Raw genomic sequence first — 12,643 nt, 5'->3', positions numbered from 1 at the left:
ATCGCATCCTAAAGATGTCCTGGGTACCTTGTAGGCTAGTGGCTGACTAGTTTTACAATCTTCTGCAGCTTCTTTCGGTCCTGTGCCCCTCCATACCAAATTGTGATCACTATTCCCTAAGGATTCCTCAACCGTAAGCTCTCTTATCAGGTCTGGATCATTGCACAACACCCAATCCAGCACACTGATCCCTTAGTGAGTTCAACAACAAGCTGTTCTAATGTGGTGGTCAAACATACTTTGAGATTTGGTTACAGTTTAGAAAACATTTTGGTTTATTGAGATTCTTCCTTTCGAGTCCCATCTTTTCTAATTTTTTTTAAACCGTCTTTAATTGACCTATCCTTTAAAGAATAGGATAATAGACAGTAGGTGCAGGAGATAGCCATTCGGCCCTTCTAGCCAGCACCGCCATTCACTGTGATCATGGCTGATCATACACAATCAGTACCCCGTTCCTGCCCTCTCCCCACATCCCTTGACCCCGCTATCTATTAGAGATCTATCTAACTCTCTCTTGAATGCATCCAGAGACTTGGCCTCCACTGCCTTCTGCGGCAGAGCATTCCACATATCCACCACTCTCTGGGTGAAAAAGTTTTTCCGCATCTCTATTCTAAATGGCCTACCCCTTATTCTTAAACTGTGGCCTCTAGTTCTGGACTCACCCATCAGCGGGAACATGCTTCCTGCCTCCAGTGTGTCCAATCCCTTAATAATCTTATATGTTTCAATCAGATCCCCTCTCATCCTTCTAAATTCCAGTGTATACAAGCCCAGTCGCTCCAATCTTTCAACATATGACAGTCCTGCCATTCCGGGAATTAACCTTGTGAACCTACGCTGCACTCACTCAATAGCAAGAATGTCCTTCCTCAAATTTGGAGACCAAAACTGCACACAATACTCCAGGTGGGGTCTCACCAGGGCCCTGTACAGCTGCAGAAGGACCTCTTTACTCCTATACTCAATTCCTCTTGTTATAAAAGCCAGCATGCCATTAGCTTTCTTCACTGCCTGCTGTACCTGCATGCTTGCTTTCATTGACTGATGTACAAGAACACCTAGATCTCGTTGTACTTCCCCTTTTCCTAACTTGACTCCATTTAGATAGAAATCTGCCTTCCTGTTCTTGCCACCAAAGTGGATAACCTCACATTTATCCACATTAAACTGCATCTGCCATACATTTGTCCACTCACCCAACCTGTCCAAGTCACCCTGCATTCTCATATTGTCCTCCTGACACTTCACACTGCCACCCAGCTTTGTGTCATCAGCAAATTTGCTAATGTTACTTTTAATCCCTTCATCTAAATCATTAATGTATATTGTAAACAGCTGCGGTCCTAGCACTGAACCTTGCAGTACCCCACTGGTCACAGCCTGCCATTCCGAAAGGGACCCGTTAATCGCTACTCTTTGTTTCCTGTCAGCCAGCCAATTTTCAATCCATGTCAGTACTCTGCCCTCAATACCATGTGCCCTAATTTTGCCTAGTAATCTCCTATGTGGGACTTTATCAAAAGCTTTCTGGAAGTCCAGGTACACTATATCCACTGGCTCTCCCTTGTCCATTTTCATAGTTACATCCTCAAAAAAACTCCAGAAGATTAGTCAAGCATGATTTTCCCTTCATAAATCCACGCTGACTCGGAATGATCCTTCTACTGCTATACAAATGTGTCGTAATTTCCTCTTTTATAATTGACTTCAGCATCTTTCCCACCACTGACATCAGGTTAACTGGTCTATAATTCCGTTTTCTCTCTCCCTCCTTTCTTGAAAAGTGGGACAACATTAGCCACCCTCCAATCAGCAGGATAGATTGGGTATTAAACGATTTCAGGATTTGTTTAATGGAGGGAATCTCTTTTTTGTTGTGCAACTTTCAATGAAATTTAACCTTTCCAATACTCACTTTTTTGATACTTACAGATCAGAGATTTTTTAAGATCCCAACTACATACATTTCCTACAAGTCCAGATAATATAATAGATACAATTTTTAATCTGAAACCCTTTGACAACGGTTCAATATCTTACATTTATGGTCTACTGTTGGGTTTGAAAAAGGCCTCTTTAGATAAAATTAAAGGAGACTGGGAAAAGGTTTTACAGATTTTCATATTTGAAGAGAGCTGGAAGATTATTTTAAAATTGATTAACTCTTCATCATTGTGTGCTCGTCATTCTTTATTACAATTCAAAGTGGTACATAGAGTTCACGTGTCTAAAGACAAGCTCTCTTGTTTCTACGCAGACATTTCCCCTTACTGTGATAGATGTACTAATAGAGTGGCCACACTAATTCATATGTTTTCGACATGTCCGAGCCTTGAAAAATTTTGGAAAGCTGTATTTCAAACTTTTTCTGTACTCTTCAATGTTAGTTTTAAGCCCAATCCCTTGACTGCCATGTCTGGTATTGTTGAGGACATTATTACAAAACTGAAGCCATTTAATTTGCGGGTATTGGCCTTTATGTCTCTTATGGCCAGGAGGGCGGCCTTGCTCAAGTGGAAGGAGGGTGCCCTTCCCACTACTGTTAAATGGCTATCTGAAGTTATGTTGTGCCTTGATCTAGAGAAGTTTCGTTGTTCGATTTCTGAATCTAAACACGATTTTCTAATGTCTTTGAACTGTTATTAAAGTATGGATCTGAGCCATTATTATTATTATAATATTATTATATGGGAAGGTAGTTTTTTCCTTTTTTTTCTCCCACCAACCAGTTCATTTTGGTAGTGGGGGTAGATTTTTCTTTTAACAAAATACAATTACTTTATTTTATTTCATTTCATTTCATAATTCAATCTTTTTTCCCTACATGATTGATTTGGAATATGGGATACTGTGATCATATTACTGTGATTTAAATATAATTCGTTTTACTTGTATCCTTATGAATTCTGTATTTGTATTCATGCAATTTATATAATATTAATAAAAATATTGAAAGAGAAGCCATCCCTTAGGCATTCTACAAATTATCTCTTGAGGTCCAACAACCTACTACCATGACAAGGAACATTTATGTAATGTCCACTGCTTTATATATGTTTTATAATGTCCACTGCTTTATCTTCAAACTCTTTTGTCCCTTTCTCAAAAAAACTCAACTATGTTTGCAAATAATGACCTGCCCTGTGCTTAAATCCTAACCCGAGTATCTTCTCCAATGGGTTCACTGGAAGACTCTTGGGGAAAAAAACTCTACCCTGGGAAAATGACTCTGAATTTGTAGAACATCTATGTCTCTCATAATTTTATAGTCTTCTACAAGTTGCCCCTCAGTGTCCAATGGTCCACAGAAAACAATCCAAGTTTGTCCACGATCTCCTTTTGGCTCGTATTCTCTAATACAGACAATATCCTGCTGGAGGAACTCAGCAGATCATGCAGCATCTATGGAAATGAACAGTCAATATTTTGGGCTGTGGCCCTTCTTCAGGACTCCAGAAGAAGAATCTCAGCCCAAATGTTGACTATTTATTCATTTCCACAGTTGCTGCTTGACCTGCTGAGTTTCTCCAGCATTTGGTGCAAGTATGTTAGTTTTTCAGCATCTGCAGAATTTTTTGTGATTATAATATCCTGGTGAGCATCTTCTGCAGCTTCTTGAAAACCTGCAGATCATTCCAGTAATTCAGCAACCAGACTGCACCAGTACTCCAAATGTGCCCTAAACAAAGTTTTAAGACCACAATATATCAGAGTAGAAGTAGCCCATTTGGCCAATAGAGTCCACTCTGCCATTTCATCATATGACTGATTAATTAACATAATTATTGTATATTATAGAACTGCAACAAGTCTTCTCAAATTTTATACCCAATACTCCAACAATACATCTTCTTGACCATTCTATTTACTTGAGTTGCAACTTTCAGGGAAGTGGACTCAAGATCCCTCTATACATAAGGGTCCCACCATTTTCTGTGTACTTCCCTTCTTACATTTAGCCTCTTAAAGTGCAACACTTCACACTTGTCTGAATTGAATCCATCTGCCATTTTTCACTCATTTCCACCATCAATATGCTGTTGCATCCTTTGACAACCTTTCTGACCATCCACAATTCTGCCAGTTTTTGTGTTGTCCGGTTTCACTTTTGTCCAAATCAATTCTATGTATCATAAAAATAGTGCAGTACCAATCCCTATAGAATACCACTGGTCACAGACCTCCAGTCAGAATAACACCTCTCCAACTCCAATCTCTCTTTTCTGTGGACAAACCAATCTATCATGTATCCATGGATCTCATGTACCTTAATGGATACACTAAGGGACACATAATTGAAGAGGAAAGATTCCTCCAGTCTGGTGATAGATACAATGAGCAGAATCTTAACATTCACTCATCCGAAATATTAAGAAATATTGGCAACTACAGTAGTAAAGTCACAACAAACACTGCTAAATGAAAACAATGCAAAAGCACTGGCTAACAGCATGATGTTTTTGAAGCAAGTTTCTTTTGTGAGATTTCCTGATATGCACTAAATAAAATGTAAATGCTACTTCTGTACTATATCCCCAGTTGAGTGGCCACTGTTTTCACAGACTTCATTTGACGTTAGAAATTGCAGTGAAGTAATTGGAATGAAAGTAAAATATTACTATTTAATGCCACTCTTCTTTCATAACTAATTCCAGTTTTACAACAAATGTAAAGTATTACTAAAACCAATCAATAGATTGTACCTGTACTTTAACAGCAGCTTAAGAACAATGGAACGAACAACAGGATTTCGATCAACTGCTTCATCAAATGGTGAAAGATTACTGGTAAAGTACTGATCTGTGGAAAAAGAAAAGGCAACTGATATAGAAAGGAAAAGTAACAAATGTTATGCTTGAGATAAATGTGCAACTTAGAAAATGGTTTAGAATACTGGTAGTGCATTTTACTGAAAGCAGTTCCTGGCAGGAAGAGGCAATGAACTTAACAATGAAAATGGATATACAGTCATTTAACAACCCGTTCGAGAAGTACCCATAACAGAAAACATTGTCAGAGTATCTACACAGGTACAAACATTTGTAATATCAAGTTTATAACAATATATTTACTATGAAGAGCACAATTTTAAAACAGATCACATTTCATTGGGCATTTTGAGCATAGGTGATTATTCAACCAATGGAAACATTTGTATGACCAGGGCAGTTTTTAAAATGATCTTCCAAGAGCTGACCAACTCACCCACTTTTGCCTAGTCAACCAACTATTTTCCCTTAATTCTAGCTGAAGAGTGCCTTAACTGAGTCACAGAGCACTCATATTGTGCTACCAGAGCAGCTAAAACAGATAATTTTAATAGTTTCCCATTCAGTAACCAAGCGTTATATTTCAGCTCCAACTCAGACGTTCATTTACCACTTACATTCCCACTTCTCAATCCAAAGTTTTAGGCTCACTAAAAGTATGAATCTAATTCCAAAGTGATACCACATGAAACTGAAGACATTACTCATACAGCCTTAGAAATTCTAGTGAAGTTTAATGAAATATATACGTAACTAGCTGATTAAATTGCTATAAAAATATTTTGCAGAAGATCAGGGCTACTTCAATTACAAAGCAACATTTTAATTTTATTTAAAGACAAAAGAGACTAGACTCTGGAACAAAAGATACAGAATGCCGGAAGAACTCAAGAGTTACCTCTGAAGGCAAAATATGTAAATCAATGCTTCAGAATGAACCTTGTACCAGGACTAAGAGGGAAGAGAAAAGATTGCCAGATTATAATAGTACAAGGTTGTAGGGAGGTGGGAAGTGTGTGTGGGGGGGGGGGTTAGTTGTTGTGGGAGGCATTGGGCTGGTAGGTGATAGCTAGGGTGGGGATGATGGGCAGATGAAAGCAGGTATGGGGAGACATGAAAAAAATTAACAAATGGAGAAGAAAACTAAGTTTAACTTAATACATACCCCCAGTTTTATTTTCCCTTTGTTCACCCTTCCCACCCCTTCCTCCACTCAATCTGTCTGCTTAACAATCTCAGTCCGTTTACTTCCACCTGTCACTTATCACCCTCTTTCCCAGCCTCTCTTCTCCTGCAATTTCTCCTTTCCTTTTTCAATCCTAATGCAGGGTCCAGCCAAAAATGTCAACCTATATCTTCTGCCTCCACAGATGCTGAGTGACCTGCTTCCTGCAATCTATTTTCTCAATTTTGTCACTTATGCACACCCGACAAGCTAATGCCTGGAGATATCTAGACATGTGTACTGGGAACAACGTGCAGTACTATTTCCATGACTTCCCAACATGCACAGGCAACCCGCAGATGGTTCAGGCTGTGTATAAAGAAGCATGCCTTCACTACCTGGAAAGCTGCTTCATGAAAATTCTCCGGGATGGCTCTCCCTCAGAGCAAATTGCCCCCTTCAATTGGCTAACACATTGAATCCAATCAAACTCTGAAACCTTGAACCTACTCTGATAATTATTGAATTTCTCTCATACAAGGTTAGAAGTGTTGAGACTAAACACACTGTGCAATGAATCCACTTAAAAAAGTAAAAGATACATAACTCTTCAAAGTAATCTGACCTTTCTGTGAGTCATTAGAATGTCCCATCTTTTGAATAACTAGCAGAGAGAGCAGATCACCAATCACTTCTTTTGTTGGTGGCAAGTCATCTTTGAAGCAGACCATGGAAACCAAAGCTACGAAAAATGCATCACACCTCTTGCGAAATATGACTAATTTTGCTACAGCTTCACTGCAATAAAAATGAACACATTAATGACAAACCCAAGAAATTGTAATATTCCTTTGAAAGCTGTAGCATTGCAAGGAACCCTGAAAATGGTTACTTTCCTTCAGATCACTTGAGAATTATAACTGCACACATGGACTAAGTGATTTTTAAGACATAGTGATAAGATGAACATATATACAGTATATTGCAATTAATGGACACAGTTCTGCATTATATATGAGGAATGATCAAAATGTCAATTTGAATTATAATTTATTATGAATGATAAGTTTCAATATGGATATACAGTACAGCATCATTTCCTTCTGTAAACCAAACAAGGGGCATTTGCAAGGATGGCAGGCCCTTCCTGCAACCTTTTTTTTATTGTGCAGATGAAGAAACAGCAGTAACACAGTTACAATGGTGCCTTGAGAAGAAAACCACTACTTGCTGCGAGTTTTGTGTTTAGGCTCTGGCTTATCATTCCAAATCTTATAACAAATAGTTTATCATGAAAGCTTAATCCACAAGTATCTTTGTATTAATGCTTAGATCTGCAGTTTTGTCATCTGCTTTGCACAATAAAAAATATTTGCAGGAAGGGCCTGCCATTCTTGCAAATATCCCCAGTTCGGTTTACAGAAGGAAATAATACTGTATTTACATATTCAAACTCTTCTCATGTTGAGATCTAGTTTATTGCTTTCAGTTTTTAATTGTTTAATACACTGAAATTGTACAGTTTCTTAACACCTATAGAATACCTTATTTCTTCTGTTACCGCTGGTACATAATCATCATCCAGAGAAGTACGGCACAGTGGGCAGATTCGTTGTCCTCCTGATTTAAGCCACAACTGTATACATTTTAAACAGTAAAAATGATCACATGGAAGCAGGATGGGATCGTTCAGTTCTCTTAAGCAAATTGAACATTCTTTCAGGTCATACCTATAATCAAAGAAAGGACAACAGTAACATTAAATTAAATGTAGGCCTACAGAGATATGTTAAGATAATAATCAAGGAAACTTCGATTTTTCACCTCTTTCAATTATTAGATGCAATACAAATGCCAATAATTTATAATTTATGTTCTCTACGTAGCCTGAAATACAAAAACTGCAAAAAGGTTAGCCTGAAATGCAAGTTTATCCCCAACTTGTTTCAAACTTGATTTGAAACAAGTTGCTTCAAGGACATATAGTACATTCTCTTCGTGCACTGTCCAGCCTGCAGATTTGCAGTTCTACTTAAACTGATGAAATTAATTGGAATTTTTCTTCATTCATTTATTTTATCCCACACGTTGATAGTATGAAAACCCAACTCAGAAGCAACAGGGTAATTTTGTTTCGAAGGAAAAAATTGGTGCCACTAATTTCTATTCAGCTTCCTAATATAATACAAGAAATGCCTGATTATTTCAAGATGAATCTTCTGTAATTGTAGGGAAATTCCAAGATTGAAATATCCACTGAGGATCAACTCCTAAGCTTGGTTAACCTTGGTCATTCATGTATACTGTGTGTGACTAGCATCAATCAGTTTACAGTTACGTGTAGAATTAAAGCACATACTTCTTAACTATCATACAAAATCTCTTACCTGAAGAACAGACATCCTGCACTATTTTTACAGTCCCTGAGGACCTTAATCACAGCCCGAAAGGGCCCTCGGGATCTCACATCAGAGTTACTGCTCAAGCTCTGTAAACAAAAATAGAATTAAATACTATCATAACAATTTAGCCTTTTTCTACTGACTTACAGAATCTGAAAGTTATAAGACCATAAGACAAAAAATCAAAATAAGACACACAAACAGTTACTACACTTCAAATATCAGTCTCTTGAACAAAAGTGGATAGCTACACTCATTCTATTTCTGGTGTTGCCATAACCGATGGACAGTTTATCTTGTTATTTCACGTTTTCATTATTTATTGCTATTTATTTATATTTGTATTTGCAGCTTGTTGTTCATTGATTCTGTTTACGGTTACTTTTCTATAGATTGCTAAGTATGCCCGCAGGAAAAAAGAATCTCAGGGTTGTATGTGGTGACATGTACGTATTCTGATAATAAATTTTCTTTTGAAATTTGAATTAGGCCATTTCGCCCATCAAGTTTGCTCTGCCATTCCATCATGACTGATTTATTACTCGTCTCAAGCCCATTCTCCTGCATTCTCCCAGTAACCTTTAATATTGTTACTAACCAAGAATCTATCAACCTCTGCTTTAAATATATTCAATGACTTGGCCTCCACAGATTCACTACCCTCTCGTTAAAGAAGTTCCTCCTCATCTCTGTTCTAAATGGACACCCCTCTATTCTGAGGCTGTGTCCTCTTGTCCATAAGACCATAAGATATAGGAGTAGGACAAGGCCATTTGGTCCATCGAGTCTACTCCGCCATTTCATCACAGCTGATCCAATTTTCCTCTCAGCCCCATTCTCCTGCCTTCTAACTGTATCCATCATGCCCTGACCAATCAAGAATCTATCAACCTCTGCCTTAAACTTACGTAAAAACTTGGCCTTCACAGCTGCCTGTGGTAATGAATTCCGCAGATTCACGACCCTCTCCTTAAAGTAATTCCTCCTCATTCCCATTCTAAATGGACATCCTGCTATTCTGAGGCTGCGACCTCTGGTCCAAGACTCACCCTCTATAGGAAACATCCTCCCTGTGTCCACTCTATCCAGACCTTCCAATATTCGATAGGTTTCAATTAGATTCCTCCTTATTCTTCTAAATTCCAGTGAGTACAGGCCCAGCGGCATCAAACACTCCTCATATGTTAACCATTTTAGTCCCAGAATCATTCTCCTGAATCTCTTCTGGACTCTCTCCAATGTCAGCACATCTTTTCTTAGTTAAGGGCCCAAAACTGCCCATAATACTCCAAGTACAGTCTGACTAATGCCTTACAAAGCCTCAGCATGACACCCTTGCTTTTATACTCTAGCCCTCTCAAAATAAGTGCAAGCATTGCATTAGCCATCCTTATCACCAACTCCACCTATTAGTTAATCTTTAGAGAATCCTACAGTGACTCCCAAGTCCCTTTGCAACTCAATTTTTTGAATTTTCTATATTTAGAAAATAGCATATGCCTTTATTTCTTCTACCAAAGTGCATGACCATATACTTGCCTACACTATATTCCAACAGCCACTTCTTTGTCCATTCTCCTAATCTGTCCAAGACCTTCTGCAGATTCACCTCTCTGCTTCCTCAGCACTACGTTCCCCTATCTTCATATCGTCTACAAATTTAGCCATAAAGCCATCAAATCAGTCATCCGAATCATGAACATATAACGTGAAAAGAAGCAGTCCCAACATGAGACACTGCAGAACGTCTCTAGTCATTGAAAGCCAATCAGTAAAGTCTCCCCTTAGTCACACTCATTGCCTCCTGCCAGTCAACCTATCTTCTATCCATACAGTATCTTTCCTGTAATACTATTGGATCTTATCTTGTTAAGCAGCTTCGCATGCAGCACCTTGTCAAAAAACTTCTGAAAATCAACATCCACTGACTTTCCTTTGTCTATCTTGCCTGTTATTTCCTCAGAGTTCCAACAGATTTGTCAGGCAATATTTCCCTTTGTCATGCTGACTTTAGCCTATTTTATCATGTGCCCCCAAGTACCCCGAGCCTTCATCCATAATAATACAACTCCAACATCTTTCCAACCACTGAAGTTAGGGTAATTGGCCAAGCATTTCCTTTCTTCTGCCTCCCTCCCTTCTGAAAGAGCTGAGTGATATTTGCAATCTTCCAGTTCTCTGGAACCATTCCAGAAGCCGGTAATTCTTGAAAGACCATTACTAATGCTTCCACAATCTCTTTAGCTATCTCTTTCAGAACCCTGGGCGTAGTCCGTCTGGTGACTTATCTAACTTCAGACCTTTCAGCTTCCCAAGCACCTTCTCATTAGTAACAGCAACTACATTCACTTCTGCCCCCTGACACACTTGAATTTCTGGCATACTGCTAGAATCTTCGACAGAGAAGACTGAAGCAAAATACTTAACTTCATCTGCTATTTCTTTGTTTCCCATTACTATCTCTCCAGTAGAATTATTCAGCAGTCCAATAAACCTCATTTTTATTCTTTATATATTTGAAAAAACTTTTGGTATCCTCTTTTATACTATAGTCTAGCTTACTTTCATATTTCATCGTTTTCCTCTTTCTGGTTGCTTTACCTCTCTTCTGTTGGTTTTAAAAGATTCCCAATCCATAATGTTTTGCTATATTATATGCCCTTTCTTTTCCTTTTATGCCATCTTTTACCTCCCTTGTCAGCCACGGTTGTCTTACCCTTCCTTTAGAATTTCACTTCATCTTCAGAATGCATCTATACTGCACCTTCCAAATTGCTCCCAGAAATTCTAGCCATTGCTGCTCTACTGTCATCTCTGCTCATGTCCCCTTCCAATCAACTTTGGCCATCTCCTCTTTCATGCCTCTGTAATTCCCTTTACTTCACTGTAATACTGATGCATTTGACTTTAGCTTCTCCCTCTCAAACTTTACCTTAAGCTTCCTAATCAAAACTGATTCTTTACACACTTAATGCAGAATTACCTTTCCCCTAGTGGGCTCAACCACAAGATGCTCTAAAAAGCCATAACGTAGGCTTTCTATAAATTCCCTCTCTTGAAATTCAGCACCAACCTGCTCTTCCCAATTTACCTGTCTATTGAAATCCCCCAACACAATCATAATGTTATCCTTTTGACATCCCTTTTCCACCTCCCATTATAACTTGTATTTCACATCCTGGCTATTATTTGGAGACTGTATACAATTCCCATCAGGGCCTATTTTTACCTTTGCACTTTAACTCTACCTCCTATATCATCCGATCTTGTGCCACCTTTTTCTAAGGATTTGATTTCATTTTTTAATCAAACAGAGCCACCCACCCCCTCCATCTACCTGCCTGCTGTACGATACAATGTGCATCCTTGGATGTTAAACTTCAAACTATGATCTTCTTTCAGCCACGGATCAGTGATGCTCACAACTTCATACCTGCCAATCTCTAACTACACTACAAGATCAGCTATCCTATATTGTGTGCATTCAAATGTAACACCTTCAGCCCTGTTTTCATTACTCTTTTCAATTTTGCCCATATATTACACTTTAACTCATCCCACTGACTGCAACTTTGCCCTATCATCTGCCTGTCCTTCCTTAAGGTCGCACTACACACTGCATCTACTTGCATACCATCTGCCTATCCCTATGGCTCCCACCATCCCCTTGCCAAATTAGTTTAGACCCTCCCTGAAATCTCTAGCAAGCCTGTCCACAAGGATATTGGTCCCCCTCAGGTTCAGGTGTAACCTTTCTTTTTGTACAGGTTATACCGTCCTCAGAAGAGATCCCAATGATCCAGAAATCTAAAACCCTACTGCCCACACCAGTTTCTCAGCCTCACATTCATCTGCCAAATATTCCTATTCTTCCCCTCCCTGGTGCATGGCACATGCAGCAATCCAGAGATTACTAACCTGAAGGTCCGGCTTTTCAGCTTTCTATCTAACTCCCTACATTCTTTCTTCAGGGCCTCCTCCCTTTTCCAACCTATGTCATTGGTACCTCTATGTACCACGACTTCAGGCTGCTCACCCACCCCATTTAGAAGGTTGTGAATCTGATCTGAGACATCCCCAACCCTGGCACCTAGGAGGCAAAATACCATCCAGGTTTCCTTCTCATGTCCATAGAATCTCCTATCTGCTCCTCTAACTATGTAATCACCTACTACTACTGCACTCCTCTTCTCACCCCTTCCCTTCTGAGTCACAGAGCCAGACCCAGTACGTGCTGTGGTTTCTCCCTGATAGGTCATCCCCCCCAACAGTATGCTTATTATTGAGGACCCAGCCACAGG

The 12,643-nt window shown here is 39.0% G+C and overlaps 1 protein-coding gene across 1 annotated transcript in view; it reads right to left on the bottom strand.

Annotated features, from left to right (window-relative positions):
* LOC140714747 (E3 ubiquitin-protein ligase rnf213-alpha-like) overlaps window positions 1-12,643 on the bottom strand; it is a 194,113-nt gene that overhangs the window by 48,784 nt on the left and 132,686 nt on the right. The window contains exons 41-44 of the mRNA XM_073026278.1: window positions 8,328-8,428; window positions 7,485-7,670; window positions 6,566-6,738; window positions 4,710-4,806 (exon numbers count right to left, since the gene is read on the bottom strand). Coding sequence (XP_072882379.1) covers window positions 4,710-4,806; window positions 6,566-6,738; window positions 7,485-7,670; window positions 8,328-8,428 — 557 coding nt within the window. The remainder of the gene's footprint in view (window positions 1-4,709; window positions 4,807-6,565; window positions 6,739-7,484; window positions 7,671-8,327; window positions 8,429-12,643) is intronic.

The sequence above is a fragment of the Hemitrygon akajei genome, chromosome 22, assembly GCF_048418815.1.
Source record: "Hemitrygon akajei chromosome 22, sHemAka1.3, whole genome shotgun sequence".
In the NCBI taxonomy this organism is placed as follows: domain Eukaryota; kingdom Metazoa; phylum Chordata; class Chondrichthyes; order Myliobatiformes; family Dasyatidae; genus Hemitrygon; species Hemitrygon akajei.
This window is presented reverse-complemented; position numbering and strand designations above follow the sequence as displayed.